Source organism: Rhinichthys klamathensis, unplaced genomic scaffold (genome assembly GCF_029890125.1).
Source record: "Rhinichthys klamathensis goyatoka isolate OS25496 unplaced genomic scaffold, OSU_Roscu_1.1 h1tg000032l_1, whole genome shotgun sequence".
NCBI lineage: Eukaryota > Metazoa > Chordata > Actinopteri > Cypriniformes > Leuciscidae > Rhinichthys > Rhinichthys klamathensis.
In genome coordinates, this window is record NW_026606581.1 from 4,381,229 (window position 1) to 4,395,584 (window position 14,356).

The 14,356-nt window shown below is 39.2% G+C and overlaps 1 protein-coding gene and 1 pseudogene across 5 annotated transcripts in view; both read left to right on the top strand.

Annotated features, from left to right (window-relative positions):
• The window catches only part of kidins220a (kinase D-interacting substrate 220a), a 51,796-nt gene that overhangs the window by 19,514 nt on the left and 17,926 nt on the right, over positions 1 to 14,356 (top strand). For all 5 annotated transcript variants that reach the window (XM_056245635.1, XM_056245634.1, XM_056245636.1 and 2 more), the window contains exons 21-22: positions 80 to 224; positions 337 to 499. In XM_056245635.1, the coding sequence (XP_056101610.1) occupies positions 80 to 224; positions 337 to 499 (308 nt within the window). The remainder of the gene's footprint in view (positions 1 to 79; positions 225 to 336; positions 500 to 14,356) is intronic.
• LOC130080325 (5S ribosomal RNA) lies at positions 6,638 to 6,754 on the top strand (annotated as a pseudogene).

The window sequence follows — 14,356 nt, forward strand, 5'->3', positions numbered from 1 at the left end:
GTGTGCTAAACTAGCCTACAGGTATCACACAGACTCTATTAGCCCCCTGACATCGAGTTCTCTGCATATTGGTGTGTAGGACACGTACCGCAGGAGACAGATGCAGCGCACCGTTACGCGGCAGATGTCCTTTGACCTGACCAAGATGCTGGTCACCGAAGACTGGTTCAGTGACATCAGCCCTCAGACGATGAGGAGACTGCTCAACATAGTGTCAGTCACAGGTCAGTGTGACCTCATTTTTGCTTCATACATTCATTATTTATTGTGGCATGTTAAAGACATAAGCGATTGCTTCACAAATATATATAATAGTAATGAAGTGTCTTTTGATAGGTCGCCTGCTTAGAGCCAATCAGATCATCTTTAACTGGGACCGGCTGGCATCCTGGATCAACCTGACGGAGGAGTGGCCGTACCGCACATCCTGGATCATTCTCTTTCTGGAGGAAACTGATGGAGTCTCAGACCAGGTCACAATGAAGACCATTTATGAGAGGTCAGCTTACACATTCTGACAATACACATTCTCTGTACCTCACATCAAACGTCAAATATCTTACTGTACAAATATCATAAGAGGGAATTTATTTACTTCAAATAAATAAATAATATAGTTATCAATAAATATGATTTATTTTAGTTATTTTTTAGTTATTTATCGATAATTTTATTTACTTTAGTTATTTATTTAATTAATTTTATTTAATTTCTTTAGTTATTTATCTATTATTTAGTTCAGTATTTATTTACTTATTTTGTTTAATTCTATTATTTTATTTATTTAGTTAGTTCTTTAATTCTATTAGTTTATTATTTCTTCAGTCCTAGTGAGATGTGTTTGGGTATTTTTGGTCATGCGTATTGCACCAAAACTCCCATACAATTAAATACAATTTAAGTTGATTTGTTTTTCAGTGTAATAATGCTTGCAACCTGCAGGTGGCAGTAGGAAATTTCTGTTTCATATTTGGTCCACTGCACAATTCCTATAAATCCGGATGTCTCATTGGGTATGATGTACCATGAAGTATTTCGAGCTTTGATCTTTACTTTCAGCAAATTTCTTACAGCAGAATGTGTATATATATGAAAAGCAAAACAAAAAAGAATGATGCTCAGTCGCTGCCTGACTAACAGACTGTCAGTCTTTAATAATTGTCTTGTTTACTTGTTGTTAAACATGCAACACAATCACATTTACTTCCGCTGCATCCTCTCTAGAGCGTTTGAGGGGTGTGTATGTGTGTGTAAATGCTGGAAGGGGAGATGTTGAGGCCGTTAGGTTTGCTGATGCTCAGTGTTTGGCCTTTAAAGGTTGCTCTGTCACACTGCACTAACATGCTGTGACTCCTGGGGCTGTAGAAGTGTCAGAGCATCTCAGTGTCAGCATCTGCTCTCTCTCACCATCGCTCTTTCTTTCCCAGCCCCCATGATGCCCTTTAGCGCTTCGTCTCACCCGTTTTTCTCCTCTTTCATACCCCGAAAATACTCTTCATTTCCTCATGTCCACAATAGCACTGCATTTCAGCGGCAGCGAATCTGTCACTGTGGAAGTTAAAATAGAGGCCTGTAATGTTGTTCTGTTATCTGTCACAGATGTTGCTCAGATAAGAAACGGTCAAATCTACTGGTGCTTTTTTTTGTTTTCTTCCTTCTGTTGCACTCTCGAGGTCACATGGCCTCGCATTTGCTTGTTTTTTATAGAGATGACTGCGTAGACGCAGACCTGCGTGTGCCCACTTGGTGTCCGTTTCAGCAGCCGTTTCTCATCTGGGTTTACAACAGTTACCCACAAACTGTTTATCGGTTGATCTTGGAGGGGTTTTGGGCCCGTTAGTCTCATGACCAGAGTGACCCGGAAGGGTGTTTGGTCAGTATGTGGTCTGCAGTGATGTAAGAGCCAATCAGGAAGCACCGTACCGTGTGTGGAAGAGAAGTGAGTGAGTTTCATAGGTCAGCTGTCATTCTCGATCGCAGTCATAAGGGCTAGGCTTGTGTTCACTCTTGTGATAGTCTGTGAAGGCCGATGGACCGATATAATTTGCTTGGGAAATGGATGTATTGTGTGTATGAGAGTGTGTTGTATGGGTGTGTTGCCCAGTTTAGCTTGGTTTTCTACATCCTTCTCCCTTTCTCTCTAGCACACAACACACACACACACACACAAAGTCCTAGAAGAGAGAAGTGGCGAAATCTCCTCTTTGTAAGATTGCTCCATGGTAGGTCATTATGAGGCTGAGCTTTCACAGTGCCTTTGTGTGTTTTCCGGAATGAATGTTTGTGTGTTTTCCGGAATGAATGTTTGTGTATATTTATTTGTGACATTTCTTTCGAGCAGTTTGCACAGCATAACCCGTAAAACCAACACTACAATGCAGAACCTCATTAGAGTGTGTCCTTGTAACTAAGAATTAGTCAGGATAGGTAATTGTTGATTATTGAATTTGACTAGTTTTCTTTATCAGATAAGGAAAACCCTCTCAGAGAAGTTGTTTCTGTAAAAAAAAATGTATTTCCTTTTAACCCTCCTATTGCATTGGGTCCAATTTGAACCGGAAGAGGTACATAAGAAAATCCATAATTTTTAGTAAGAAGATGAAACTTTGTGTTAGTGTGTTAAGACAAAAATACAAAATAGATCAATTTTTTTTTTCCAGATTTTTTTTAACAAAAAAATAAGAAAGAGATATAATCATTTAAAATAATTGTTACACCTTTTGTGTTCAGGTCCATTTTGACCCGAAAGTGAACCTGTAGCTTTACATATAAAATAATGTTTATTTTATTTTATTTTTTATACATCTATTATTACTTATGTAAAATACATTTAGCCTCCTTCCTATACACACACACACATACACATGCACATTTTTTTTTATTTCCACTGGGGCTGCATTTTGTTTATAATCATGCGCACAAAATAAATCTGAAATTAAAATAAAATGACACACTAATTAATTACCGGTAAAATGAATTAACTGTTTTGAGCAGTCATGAGTTATAAGTTTCAGATGAATTTAATTAAATCCATTGAATTTAATGAAGTTCATACTGGTAATTTTCATATTATATGTTCTTATAAATTTCATCTAATGATATATTCAAGAAACATTTGTCAGTTCTGATTAAAAATATATTTTCTTGCATTTCTTGCAAATTTTTTTTTTTTTGCTGCAGTTCTTGAAAAATTCTCATAAAAAAATAATAAAATAAAAAAGGAGTTAAATGTAGTAATAGCATGATAGAAAACAGGGTAACATTCATACCTTTAAAACTTTAGTTGAAAAATATTAATTTAGGACTTTTACACGCTTACATTCCACCAGGCCCAGACCCTGGAAGGCAAAAAAATAATAATAATTGCAGTAGGAACACTGCTGCTACAATAAATAAAAGCAAAAATATATATATTGTTGATATAAATTACTGCTATAAAAAAATGTAAATAAAAAATGACACTTTCTTAAGTGTGTCCCGAGACCTCTGTGTTCTGAATACAAGAATATGTCCTGTGTGAACGCCCTCTAAGAAACTGCGCCTGGTGGACATGACCCTAAACCTCTACAAAAATTATACGTGGCTTTTTCAAGACTGACAGGTTAAATTGTCAATATGTAGATTTGTGCATTTTATAGATTAAAAGCAACTCAAAGTGCTTCAAATATCAGTCAAGACAAACAATGAAAGTAATTATGTAATATGTATGCGATTGCATTATAGTGAAGTGAGAGAAAATGAAAGCGTGACTCAGTTTCTTTATATCAATCAATCAATCAACATTTATTTATACAGCCCTTTAAAACACTCAAGGTGAACCAAAGTGCTTTACAGAGAGATAAAATAAAATTATATATAATCTTCGAGTGAAACAACTGGTCGTATTTGGGTGAATTTTTGTGAGAGGATCTTTTACTCATAGCAACTAATCATTTTAGTACTATAGACACTATTGTTGTCTTAATACTTGCAGTTTGCAATTTCATGCCTTTTGTTGACTTTTTCAAAAACTATAACTGCTATTGAACACTTATGTATAATTTGTACAAAAGCATATACATTTTTGTTGTATGATGAGAAAAAAACGAAACTTTTTTATTTTATTTATTTATTTTTGTTTGTTTGTTCATTATGTTTCTGGCCTAAGACTACACGAATGAGTGTTATGTCTTTTGTTGTCTGTAGTAACTATGGAAACAACTTTCCAGTCCCCTAGTGATCTGGCCCTTTAATCTGCACCAGAATGTGAATAATCTGTTAATAACATCAGCTTGTTTTATGAATAACATTTAAGACAGGCTACATTAATCCAACCACGCAGGAGAAACACAAAGATTCCTGTGTCCTTAAGGTACACTGGCTTATAACCATATCTATAAACCACCTTGACCAGAGAAAAGTGTGTTTGTACCTCTGTATTTTAAGTAAAACTACTACAAGCCCAACAAATTGAAAGGAAAATTTCCAACCAATTACCTTTCTGCCCGACATTGACACTTCAGTCACTCTCTATTTCACTGTGAAGCTTTTTTTAGGCCATTCAGTCTGGACTTAATGGTCTCCATTCTGTAGGACCATGAGTCACGGTTGTTTTTTGGTCTTTACGGCCATTATTTTGGGCTGAGAATGCCTTGGTTATAGTGAGACACATTTGGGCCGTTTTACCATAAAAAGCAAACAGGCGGAAGTCCAAATGGAAAGTGAGCAAGTGAGCTAAAGAGATGTTGTGGTGGCTGATGGCCATGATCTGTAGTGGACTTTTTGAGCAGAGTCAGGCCCACTGGGAGTTTATTTATGGCACTTTGCTCCGGTTTTGCGCTTGTTACGAGGTGTGGTTCTGCTCTGACATCTGGTGTCTGGCTTGTGCCAGGATGGTATGACAGAACCTGACTGGGCCGGGTACCATGCCCAGTCCGCCCTCCCCTTATCAGCCGGCTCTGGCCCCGGTAACATATGTCCCCTCCTCCCCTACTCTGAGAGCGGCCCTTGTTAATTAACCCACCAGGAGAGTTGGCGTGGCATGCTCCAAAACGACCAATCGCTGGAGGGATTCAATGTGGACACGCCCCTTCACCTTTCGTCCACACTTCTCGGCATCTCCTTGGCTGCGAACTCGGTGTGACATTCACGGGTGAAAGAAAAAGAACACGAAAGCTCTTGCGCTTTCCGAAAGGCTCGTCCCACTCACAATGCTTCCTGTCACAATGCTCAGCTTATTCTTTGAGGGAACAATTGGCTCTCAGTGCTGGGCTTCAAATCCAGGATTTAAAGCGATTTTTAGCGAAACTTTCCAACTAATGACACTCTGAATGTGTGCGAGGCTATTGGAGCTAATTAGACAAGACTCTTCTCCCAAGTACTGAAACATTAAGATGACATACTGTTCATTCAGGATTACTTTAATTGGTACAATTATTGTAATTTCAGTCGCAATTACGTCGGAAGATAAAAGCGCCTTCTGAAGCACATTTATGTGATTTCCTTTATGCGAAAAGACTAATAAGCCTTTAAGTAATTCTTCTGAAAAGCACACGGCTTCCTTTCTTCTGCTCTTTTGAACCCCTTTGCCTTTGAGTTGGAACTTCTCACTTTCCTGTGAATTCATATTTTTGTCACGTAGCGGTCTTGTCTCTAGCATCTCGATGTGTTTTCTTCTCCGCCTTTGGAGGGAAGCTATTGTCCATGAACCAGATCCTTCAAGAACTCTTTGGTGGAAGAGGTAAACTTAGTAATTTAAAAAGTGCAGCCATTATTTGCCCAGAGGCTCTATAAATGATTAGGCGGTTGAAAGCCCCATCTATTCCCCAAAGGAGAGAAGCCCAATCTAAGATAGGGAGTGCATTTATTGGGTGCACAAAGTGACCTCCAGATGGATTAGATGAGTTTGAAACTGGGGAAGAGGTTGTGTGCTCCACAGAGGGATTTTAAATCGCTCTTTGGATCGGTCCTGTGATGCTCTGCAGGTCTGTGCCATAAGGTCCATTTTCGTGGCCATTATTGTGAGTAAAGGAAAAGCCATCATGTCGGCTCACACATGTTAGGGCTTCATGTTTGCTGATTTTCAACCAGCTTTGTATTGTTACAATGTTTGTAGTATATGCAAATTAACTTGTTGTTACCTTCATGCAGATCTACCTGTTATGCGGAAGTACGATCTGTAGTTTTACCAAAAGCCCTGAAGCTGTCAAATGTATGGCGGATGACACACAATGATACTTTTGTTAAAAATACTGTACTTCTGCATTTTTGTATCCACCACGTCCATGAACAGTTGGATCGACAGAGAGGTGGCATCCAGTGCATTATGAATGTTGAAGTTTCCCGACCTTTCAGGCAAAAGGGAACGCCACAGGCTTTTTTCCTGTAGCACCGATTATTTTTTTAAAGTTCACATTTCTACTGCATAGACAGCCAAGTTTTATTAAAAGCCCATCTTGCCAGCGGTGAATTACCACTTTAATCACCAGGGGAACTGAAATCGACACCCAGAACCCTAAATTGTTGTGTCAGCAAATCTGAGGGGAGAACATTAGTTTCAAACCGAACGATGCACTCCATAACCTGTCAGTTGTGTGGCTAAGACTGACATTCGTGCATAATGTAACTCTAAGGTAGAGGCTGTGTAAAGAGTTTTTTATCCAGCAGCCATATCACCCTGTAGCCCAAGACTGGTTGCCCACTGAAGCTAAGCAGGGCTGAGCCTGGTTAGTACCTGGATGGGAGACCTTCTGAGAAAACCAGGTTGCTGCTGGAAGAGGTGTTAGTGAGGCCAGCAGGGGGCGCTCACCCTGTGGTCTGTGTGGGTCCTAACGCCCCAGTATAGTGACGGGGACACTATACTATCAAAGAGCACCGTCCTTCGGATGAGACGTTGAACCGAGGTCCTGACTCTCTGTGGTCATTAAAAATCCCAGGATGTCTTTCGAAAGAGTAGGGGTGTAACCCCGGCATCCTGGCCAAATTTGCCCCAGTGGCCTCTGTCCATCATGGCCTCCTAATCATCCCCATATATATATATACACTGATTGGCTTCATCACTCTGTCTCCTCTCCACCAGTAAGCTGGTGTGTGGTGGGTGTTCTGGCACAATATGGCTGCCGTCGCATCATCCAAGTGGATGCTGCACATTGGTGGTGGTTGAGGAGATTCCCCCTTCCATGTGAAGCGCTTTGAGTGCCTAGAAAAGCGCTATATAAATGTAATGAATTATTATTATTATTATTATTTTATGAAGACGATGCCCTACTTGCACAGGCAAAAAGCCTCAAGATCCTGTCAATTATCTTTAATCAGTTGATAGTGAAATTTACGTTTAGCAATACGTAGTAGTATGATTTAAATGGTACCTTGCTGTTTTTTGTGATGTGAACTTTCTGGAGCACCTCAAATTCAGATAAACTTGCATTTTTTTTCCAATTAAATCTATGCTGGATGACGAGTACACATAATTTTGCCTCCTTTACTGTGTCAGAAGCACATGTTCCTTCTGACATCCTTGCACTTCCATTGTTGTTGTTTCCACCTTTGGCAGTTGTTGTCACTCTTGTTTTTATTGCCGTTTTCCACCTTCTTCTTCTTGAAAACGGTGGCCCAATTGTTGTATGTTCCCACCTAGTGTCCCCTCCTGTTCCTGCAATCAATTCCAGGAACGTGCAGAGGACACACTTAAAAAAAACAAAAACAAAAAAACAACGAAGTCAATGTCTATATGCTCCGAAAGATTATTTTTTACCCTTTGATCAGATTATGATTGATCATAAGGTTCTGTTTTGGATATTTGATATATCTCTTGGGATGTATAAAAATGGAACATTGTCACTTTGATCAGGTTACTGTCAGTCTATTATTATTGTCCGAAGTTATTCTCAAAGCTTTAACTGCCAGTAACCAACATCATTAGACTTAGTTCTATAAATATCTATTGTTTTCCAGTAAACCTGTGTTCCGCTGCTCTGGGGAAGCGCTCGGCTTTCATGAATGGGGGGGGGGGGATTCCATGAAAGTTCATTTATTTTTATTTTTTTTAAGAATCTGGGCAAGATATTTTGTTTACAGATGGGTTTTACTCATTTCTGGAAGTTTGGCTGCCAGTTTGGAGGTTTCTCTGGATTCTTGCACTGCTTAGTTTATTTCAGTCATTATGTATTTGTGAGTTAGAACACCAAGTTCATTTTTATCTCTGGCAGAGTTATGAACTAATCGAATAAAATGCTAATACAATTCTACCAAGATATAAATAAATAAAACATCTGCAAGGTCATTTTGCCATCCCCAAAAGGCCATCATATACAAGAAAATCTTTGAATGCTTCATGGCTATCACTCCATGTGCCCACCCACCCTTCCCTCCTCTCAACACCCCATGGCCGCCACCATCCACCTATCATTCGAAATCTGCCAGCTGGTGATGGTGACTGTTCTTTTCATGGGCACATTGATTCTCTTTATGGAGTTCAGAAATGAAATGTGTGTTGGCATTTGCGTCTCTGGCCCCTTATAGAGGGCAGGGTGGCATCACCGTGTTTGGGCCTCATTGAGCGTCCTCAAACTGTCCACACAAGGGTGGCTGTAAGCAAAGTCAAGTGCCACATTCAGCACCAGGCCAAAGGGGAAAATAGTGGGAGAATTATACTCTTTCCCGTCAGCTGCTTTGTGTGGGAGTCTTTGAAAAAGAACAAGAGTAGGAAAAAAAGGGCTAAGCCAGCTTTGGGATCGATTAGCATTTGGATAAACCGACGAGAGACCTCTCAAGTGCTCAACATTTAAGGCAGCCACTCCGCTAGCCCGAACGACGCAACACGGGTGTGATCAATAGCAGTATTGTTTGAAACGCCTTTGGTATTCTTGATGTGCTTTTATCTTTGTGTGCACTTTTGAAATGGCAAGTATCTTGAACAGCAAAGCTTAATTTCCCTCATTCCCAGTGCTTCCATGACAGATGAATGATAGCACTTTTTCCTTTGCAATTTTCTCTCGTAGTAAAGGCAAGAATGTCAGAAGTAATTGCTAAACAAATCACTTGATGTCGCAGCCAACTTCTCCCACCAGCTTCAAAAGCTGTCTTTTTCTGGTGGAAGAATTACATCAGCTTCAATTGATTATAAATGCTATTCTTAGCATGCTGATGTGTACAGCTGGGGAAAGATTAGCTTTCCACTGGGCATGGCATGATGTTTGTGTATGTATGTATGCATGAATTTAGTATTGTTGAATACAAAAATTTGCTAGTGTATTCGAGGTGGAATTAGCATGCTTAATCCACTGCCTACTGTGCCTCATAAAATTAGCTGTAACTGCGCATATCATATCCATAACCATCAAACACGCATCTCCACTTTTGGCAATTTTGACTTTGATCATAGACTGAATGTACTAAATGACTACTTCCTGTTGTTTGTGCATCAAAATGACCAATGAAAAGGCAAAATGTGTAACAAAAATCCCCAGATGGCCTTGAGAAAACCATGTCTCAACTTTCTTTTGAAGAGCATCTGTCCGAAACGAAAGCTAATTCTGAATAAACAAAGAAAAATAATGTCCGCACACTGAAATTGCAGCTCCAAAAATTGATTAACAAACAGTGCAACGTTTTGACCAGTCTTCATCAGGCACGATAGTTTTGGGTGGGTACGATTTTTAAAAAATATTTTTGAAAAAAGAATCTCATGTGTACCAAGGGTGCATTTATTTGATTAAAAAAAATGGTGGGAAAAAAACTGTCTATTAAAAATAATCTAAGCCATATCTCTGGTTGAAAAGCTTAGGAGTTACCTTCAAGGACAAAAGCTGTTGTAAGATTCCCTTTTTTTTATCTATATTACTATAGGTTCCTTTGTTTTTGTGGGCAAAATTTTCTTTCTTTTTTTAACATTTATTATTTTTGACATTCAATAAAAACTGTTAATCTGAAAAAAACATTTATTATTGTTGATATTGTGTTCTAAAGCCATAATTATTTTAGTTGGCCAAGAGAGACGTGTCTGTACATTTATTACATTGTTCGGTTTAAGCTTAAACATTCAAAATGTAACGTCATTTAAAAAAATCTATGAAGCAATATTACTTCATTAATGCAAGAAAATGCAGAGATAAGAGTGTGTCCTCTGGTCTATATTGAACTGATGACAGCATTTTACTACTACTACTGTATACAATACAGAAAAAAAATCAGTAGCTTCAGTGTCACATGATCCTTCAGAAATCATTCTAATATGCTGATTTGGTGCTCAAGAAAAGAGTATATGTATTGTTACATTGGTATGTTTTCCATGTATTGGTTTATTAAATTATAAAATACTGTTTGAAATTATTTATTTTTAATATATATTGCAATGAGATTTCTCTTTACCCCGTCTGATTATTTATGGCTGTGCCCGAGCATTTAGCACACACACTCTGACACATTTAGCTGTGGTGCTCATGTGGGTGATAAGTTCGAGTCCAGCTTGTCATTTCCTGATCTCATTGTGCTCTGCTCTTCCCAGTCTGACTAACACAAAAGGCTGAAGTAAAGGCAAAGGAAACCAGCACATTAAATGTGTTGGGAGATAGCCTGGGTCTGGCTAAGAGTGAAATTTCCCCTGAAGACCTGCAGATGTGTCTCTTCCTCCTCATCTGGTTGGTTTTGTTTTAGCCAGTCATTGGAATGACATCGTCATTCTGGTGTGTTTATGGACGCCTCAAAGGTTTTAGTCTGGGTGTTGTGTTTGGACGAGGCCTGTGTTGGGGTGTTTGCGCTGTCTCACTACACGCCAGATTAAATACAGCAGTTTTCTCATCAACTGCTCACTGCACACTATTGAATGTATGTGTGTGTTTGTTTTAGTATTCTATAAACAAGTCCATGACAAACATCTCTATTTAGAATTACATGATTACAAACCCTTCATTATGGACTTCCAAGTTTGCTACTATGAACTCATAATGTGTGGCACTTTGTGCTGTCATTACAGCTATGAAAATAGCCAAATCTTGTTTTGTTAAGACATAACACAGTTAAATAAAATAATATCCTGGCTCTTCCAAGCTTTATAATGCGAGTGAATGGTACCTTGTTTTTTGAAGCCCAAAAAAGCGCATCCATCCATCATAAAAGTAAACTATACGGCTCCAGGTGGTTTATAAAGGCCTTCTGAAGTGACGCGATGCGTTTTTTGTAAGAAAAAAAAAATCCATAATTAAAACTGTATAAACTGTAATCACTAGCTGGCGGTAACGTCCGTATGCACGTTCACGAGAGAGTCCGCCGTATGACGTAGGACTTAGACGTATCACTTCAAACAAATAGGGCTGGGCAACAAACTCCAGCTTCTCTGACATTTGTCTTTAAAAAATTCTCATTTTAGACTTCTATTTCGTGACCAGTGTTTTGTTTTGCTTGATCCTCTGCGCTTCCGCGTTCATCAATACGTCATGCGTCGGGTCAGAGGTCACTCTTCGGCTGGAACTCGACTCGCCAGTCATTAAAGTTATAAATATGGATATTTTTCTTACAAAAACACATTGCTTCGCTTCAGAAGGTCTTGATTCCCTGGAGCTGTATGAATTATTATTATTTTTATGATGGATGGATGCGGAAGGTATCATTCACTCCCATTATAAAGCTTAGAAGAGCCAGGATATTTTTTTTAATATAACTCAGATTATGTTTGTCTGAAAGAAGAAAGTCATATACACTTATGACTCCTTGAGGGTGAGTAAATTATGGAATAATTCAAATTTTTGGGTGAACTATCCCTTTAAGAAGTGTTCTGTAAAATGTTCTTTGAGGTATAATTTCAAGTTCATCAATTTGACTCAATTTCAATCAAATACACATCTTCCATCAACTCATCAGTAATAAATAATTGAAAAATTAAGCTATTCTTGCTGTTAATTTATTTAGACTGGAACAGTGGTATGAATTTTACAGACTTCAAACTAATTTCTTAACAAACCGTGGTTGATCGCTTTTCGTGTCGGTCAAGCGGTCTCATCTTAGCAATATGGACCAGACTCAAAAGATAAATGAAATGTCTGTCTATGCGAGACTATGCTTACTTTAGAAAGCGCCACTAATTCAGAGATCATTAATCGAATTTTTCTCACAGACACATACTTGGCTATGAAGAATTGTTTAATGTTTCTAAATCTTTCTTAAATGTTCTTCCTCTGTAAAGCAGGTTGCTTCAAACTCGAGACAGTGGAAAGTGTGTGTGTGTGTGTGTCTTGTGACAGAGGAAGTTGGTTCTCTAGAGAGGCTCTTGTCACTGGCTCCTGTTTGTCTGTGTGCATGCTCACACACACATACAAATAAACAAGCCCAGCTGGATTTCGGAAGAGACACAATCTGCCCAGTTCTTCCTAATCCAGTGCGTGGGAAATGAACCAAACCTCTCTCACCAGCACACGTCTCTCTTGCTCAGCCCTTCTTAAAGTGATACTTCTGCATGTGTGTGTGTGTGTGTGTGGAACAGACAAGCAAGCATGTGTTAGCGCTGAAGTTTGATCTTTATGTTGGTCACGTCCTTGAGCCTCCACCCTAAGTACGAGACCTCTACCTAATGTCCATCATGCGGAAGGTCAGCTGACTGTTAGCACAGCATCCGACTCTGACCCGCTGACACACAGGCCTGCTGTAGCACAGTGTGGGCCTTTGTCCAATGACTTCAACATCTGCTCTCACACCCAGCCACTCGCTCGCCCTCCAACACGCACACTTCTCCACTGAAATTGTGAGTCATTTGGTGACCATCGCTATTTATACAGCCATCAGAGGATGATGAGACCAAAGCAATTAACTAAAATGGTCTTCTAAACTTAAACCTTTTGGAACATGATATTTTAACATGCCATCCTGGTCATAATGACGATAACACTGTGTCCTCACCAACATGTTATTTTTCTATCCACACTTTGAGCAAAACTGCTGTGCAATGCAACAAAATCTCATGGTGAAATCTTGATAATGTTTCACTGGCACACAAAAAGGCATAATAAAGATTATTAAAATGTATTATATAAAAATTATAAAAAAAAGTTGTAAATAAAATAAATATAATTGGAGTATGTTTTACAAGAAAATACTATTTCTGGGTTTCGACTTGAAAATTGCATGTTTAATTCAATGGGCCCTATCTTGCACCCGGCGCAAATGACTTTGTACACTGACGCATGTATCATTCCTATTTTGCACCCGCGCAAAGCGGGCTTTTCCCTCCACAGACGCACGTCGGTTAACTAAGAAATACACTTGCGCTCCCCGGGGTGGTTCAGCGCAAAGAGGAGGCGTGTTCCGGCGCAAACTTTCCCTCATGCTATTTTGCTGTTCTATAAAACAATTGCGCCACTGACCAGAAAAAAATATAGTCAGTGGTGCGTTGCGCGTTGTTCATTATGCTATTTTAAGGGCGCATGCTTGACCATAATCAATGTAGCGTGTGCACAATGCGCATACACGTTGATTCTCTCATCTAAGCAGCAGTTTTCATTTTTGCAAAGCATACATTATTACGATAGATAGATAGATAGATAGATGGATGGATGGATGGATGGATGGATGGATGGATGGATGGATGGATGGATGGATGGATGGATGGATGGATGGATGGATGGATGGATGGATGGATGGATGGATGGATGGATGGATGGATGGATGGATGGATGGATGGATGGATGGATGGATGGATGGATGGATGGATGGATGGATGGATGGATGGATGGATAGATAGATAGATGGATAGATAGATAGATAGATAGATAGATAGATAGATAGATAGATAGATAGATAGATAGATAGATAGATAGATAGATAGATAGATAGATAGATAGATAGATAGATAGATAGATAGATAGATAGATAGATAGATAGATAGATAGATAGATAGATAGATAGATAGATAGATAGATAGATAGATAGACAATTTATTATAAAAGCATACATGTAGCTTACACATTTACCCAAATTATCATACGCCTATTTAACAGAAGTTAATTTGGGTGGGTTTCTCCATCCCCAATGTCACTTCTCTGTGTTTTACGGCCCTGACGAGAACGTTGCTCTCCTCCGCTCCTGTTGCGCGCCTGGCAAATCCGCCGTTATAATAGGAATCCGCTTTAGAACAAGCGCGCCTGCTCTTAAAGGGAATGTGAGATGACGCTCTGATTGGTTTATTTCACGTTACGCCCAAACCACACCTATGAATAATGAAGCTACTTCAGACCAACCCCTTTTAGATTTGCGCCTGGCGCAAGAGGCATTTATCCCGCCGGGAAAATAGCAACAGCGCCGGGATCCGCCCACAAAGTTACTTGCGCTTTGCGCTTAGCGCTTTGACACTTGCGTTTCAGATCGTTAAAATAGGGCCCAATGTGTTACT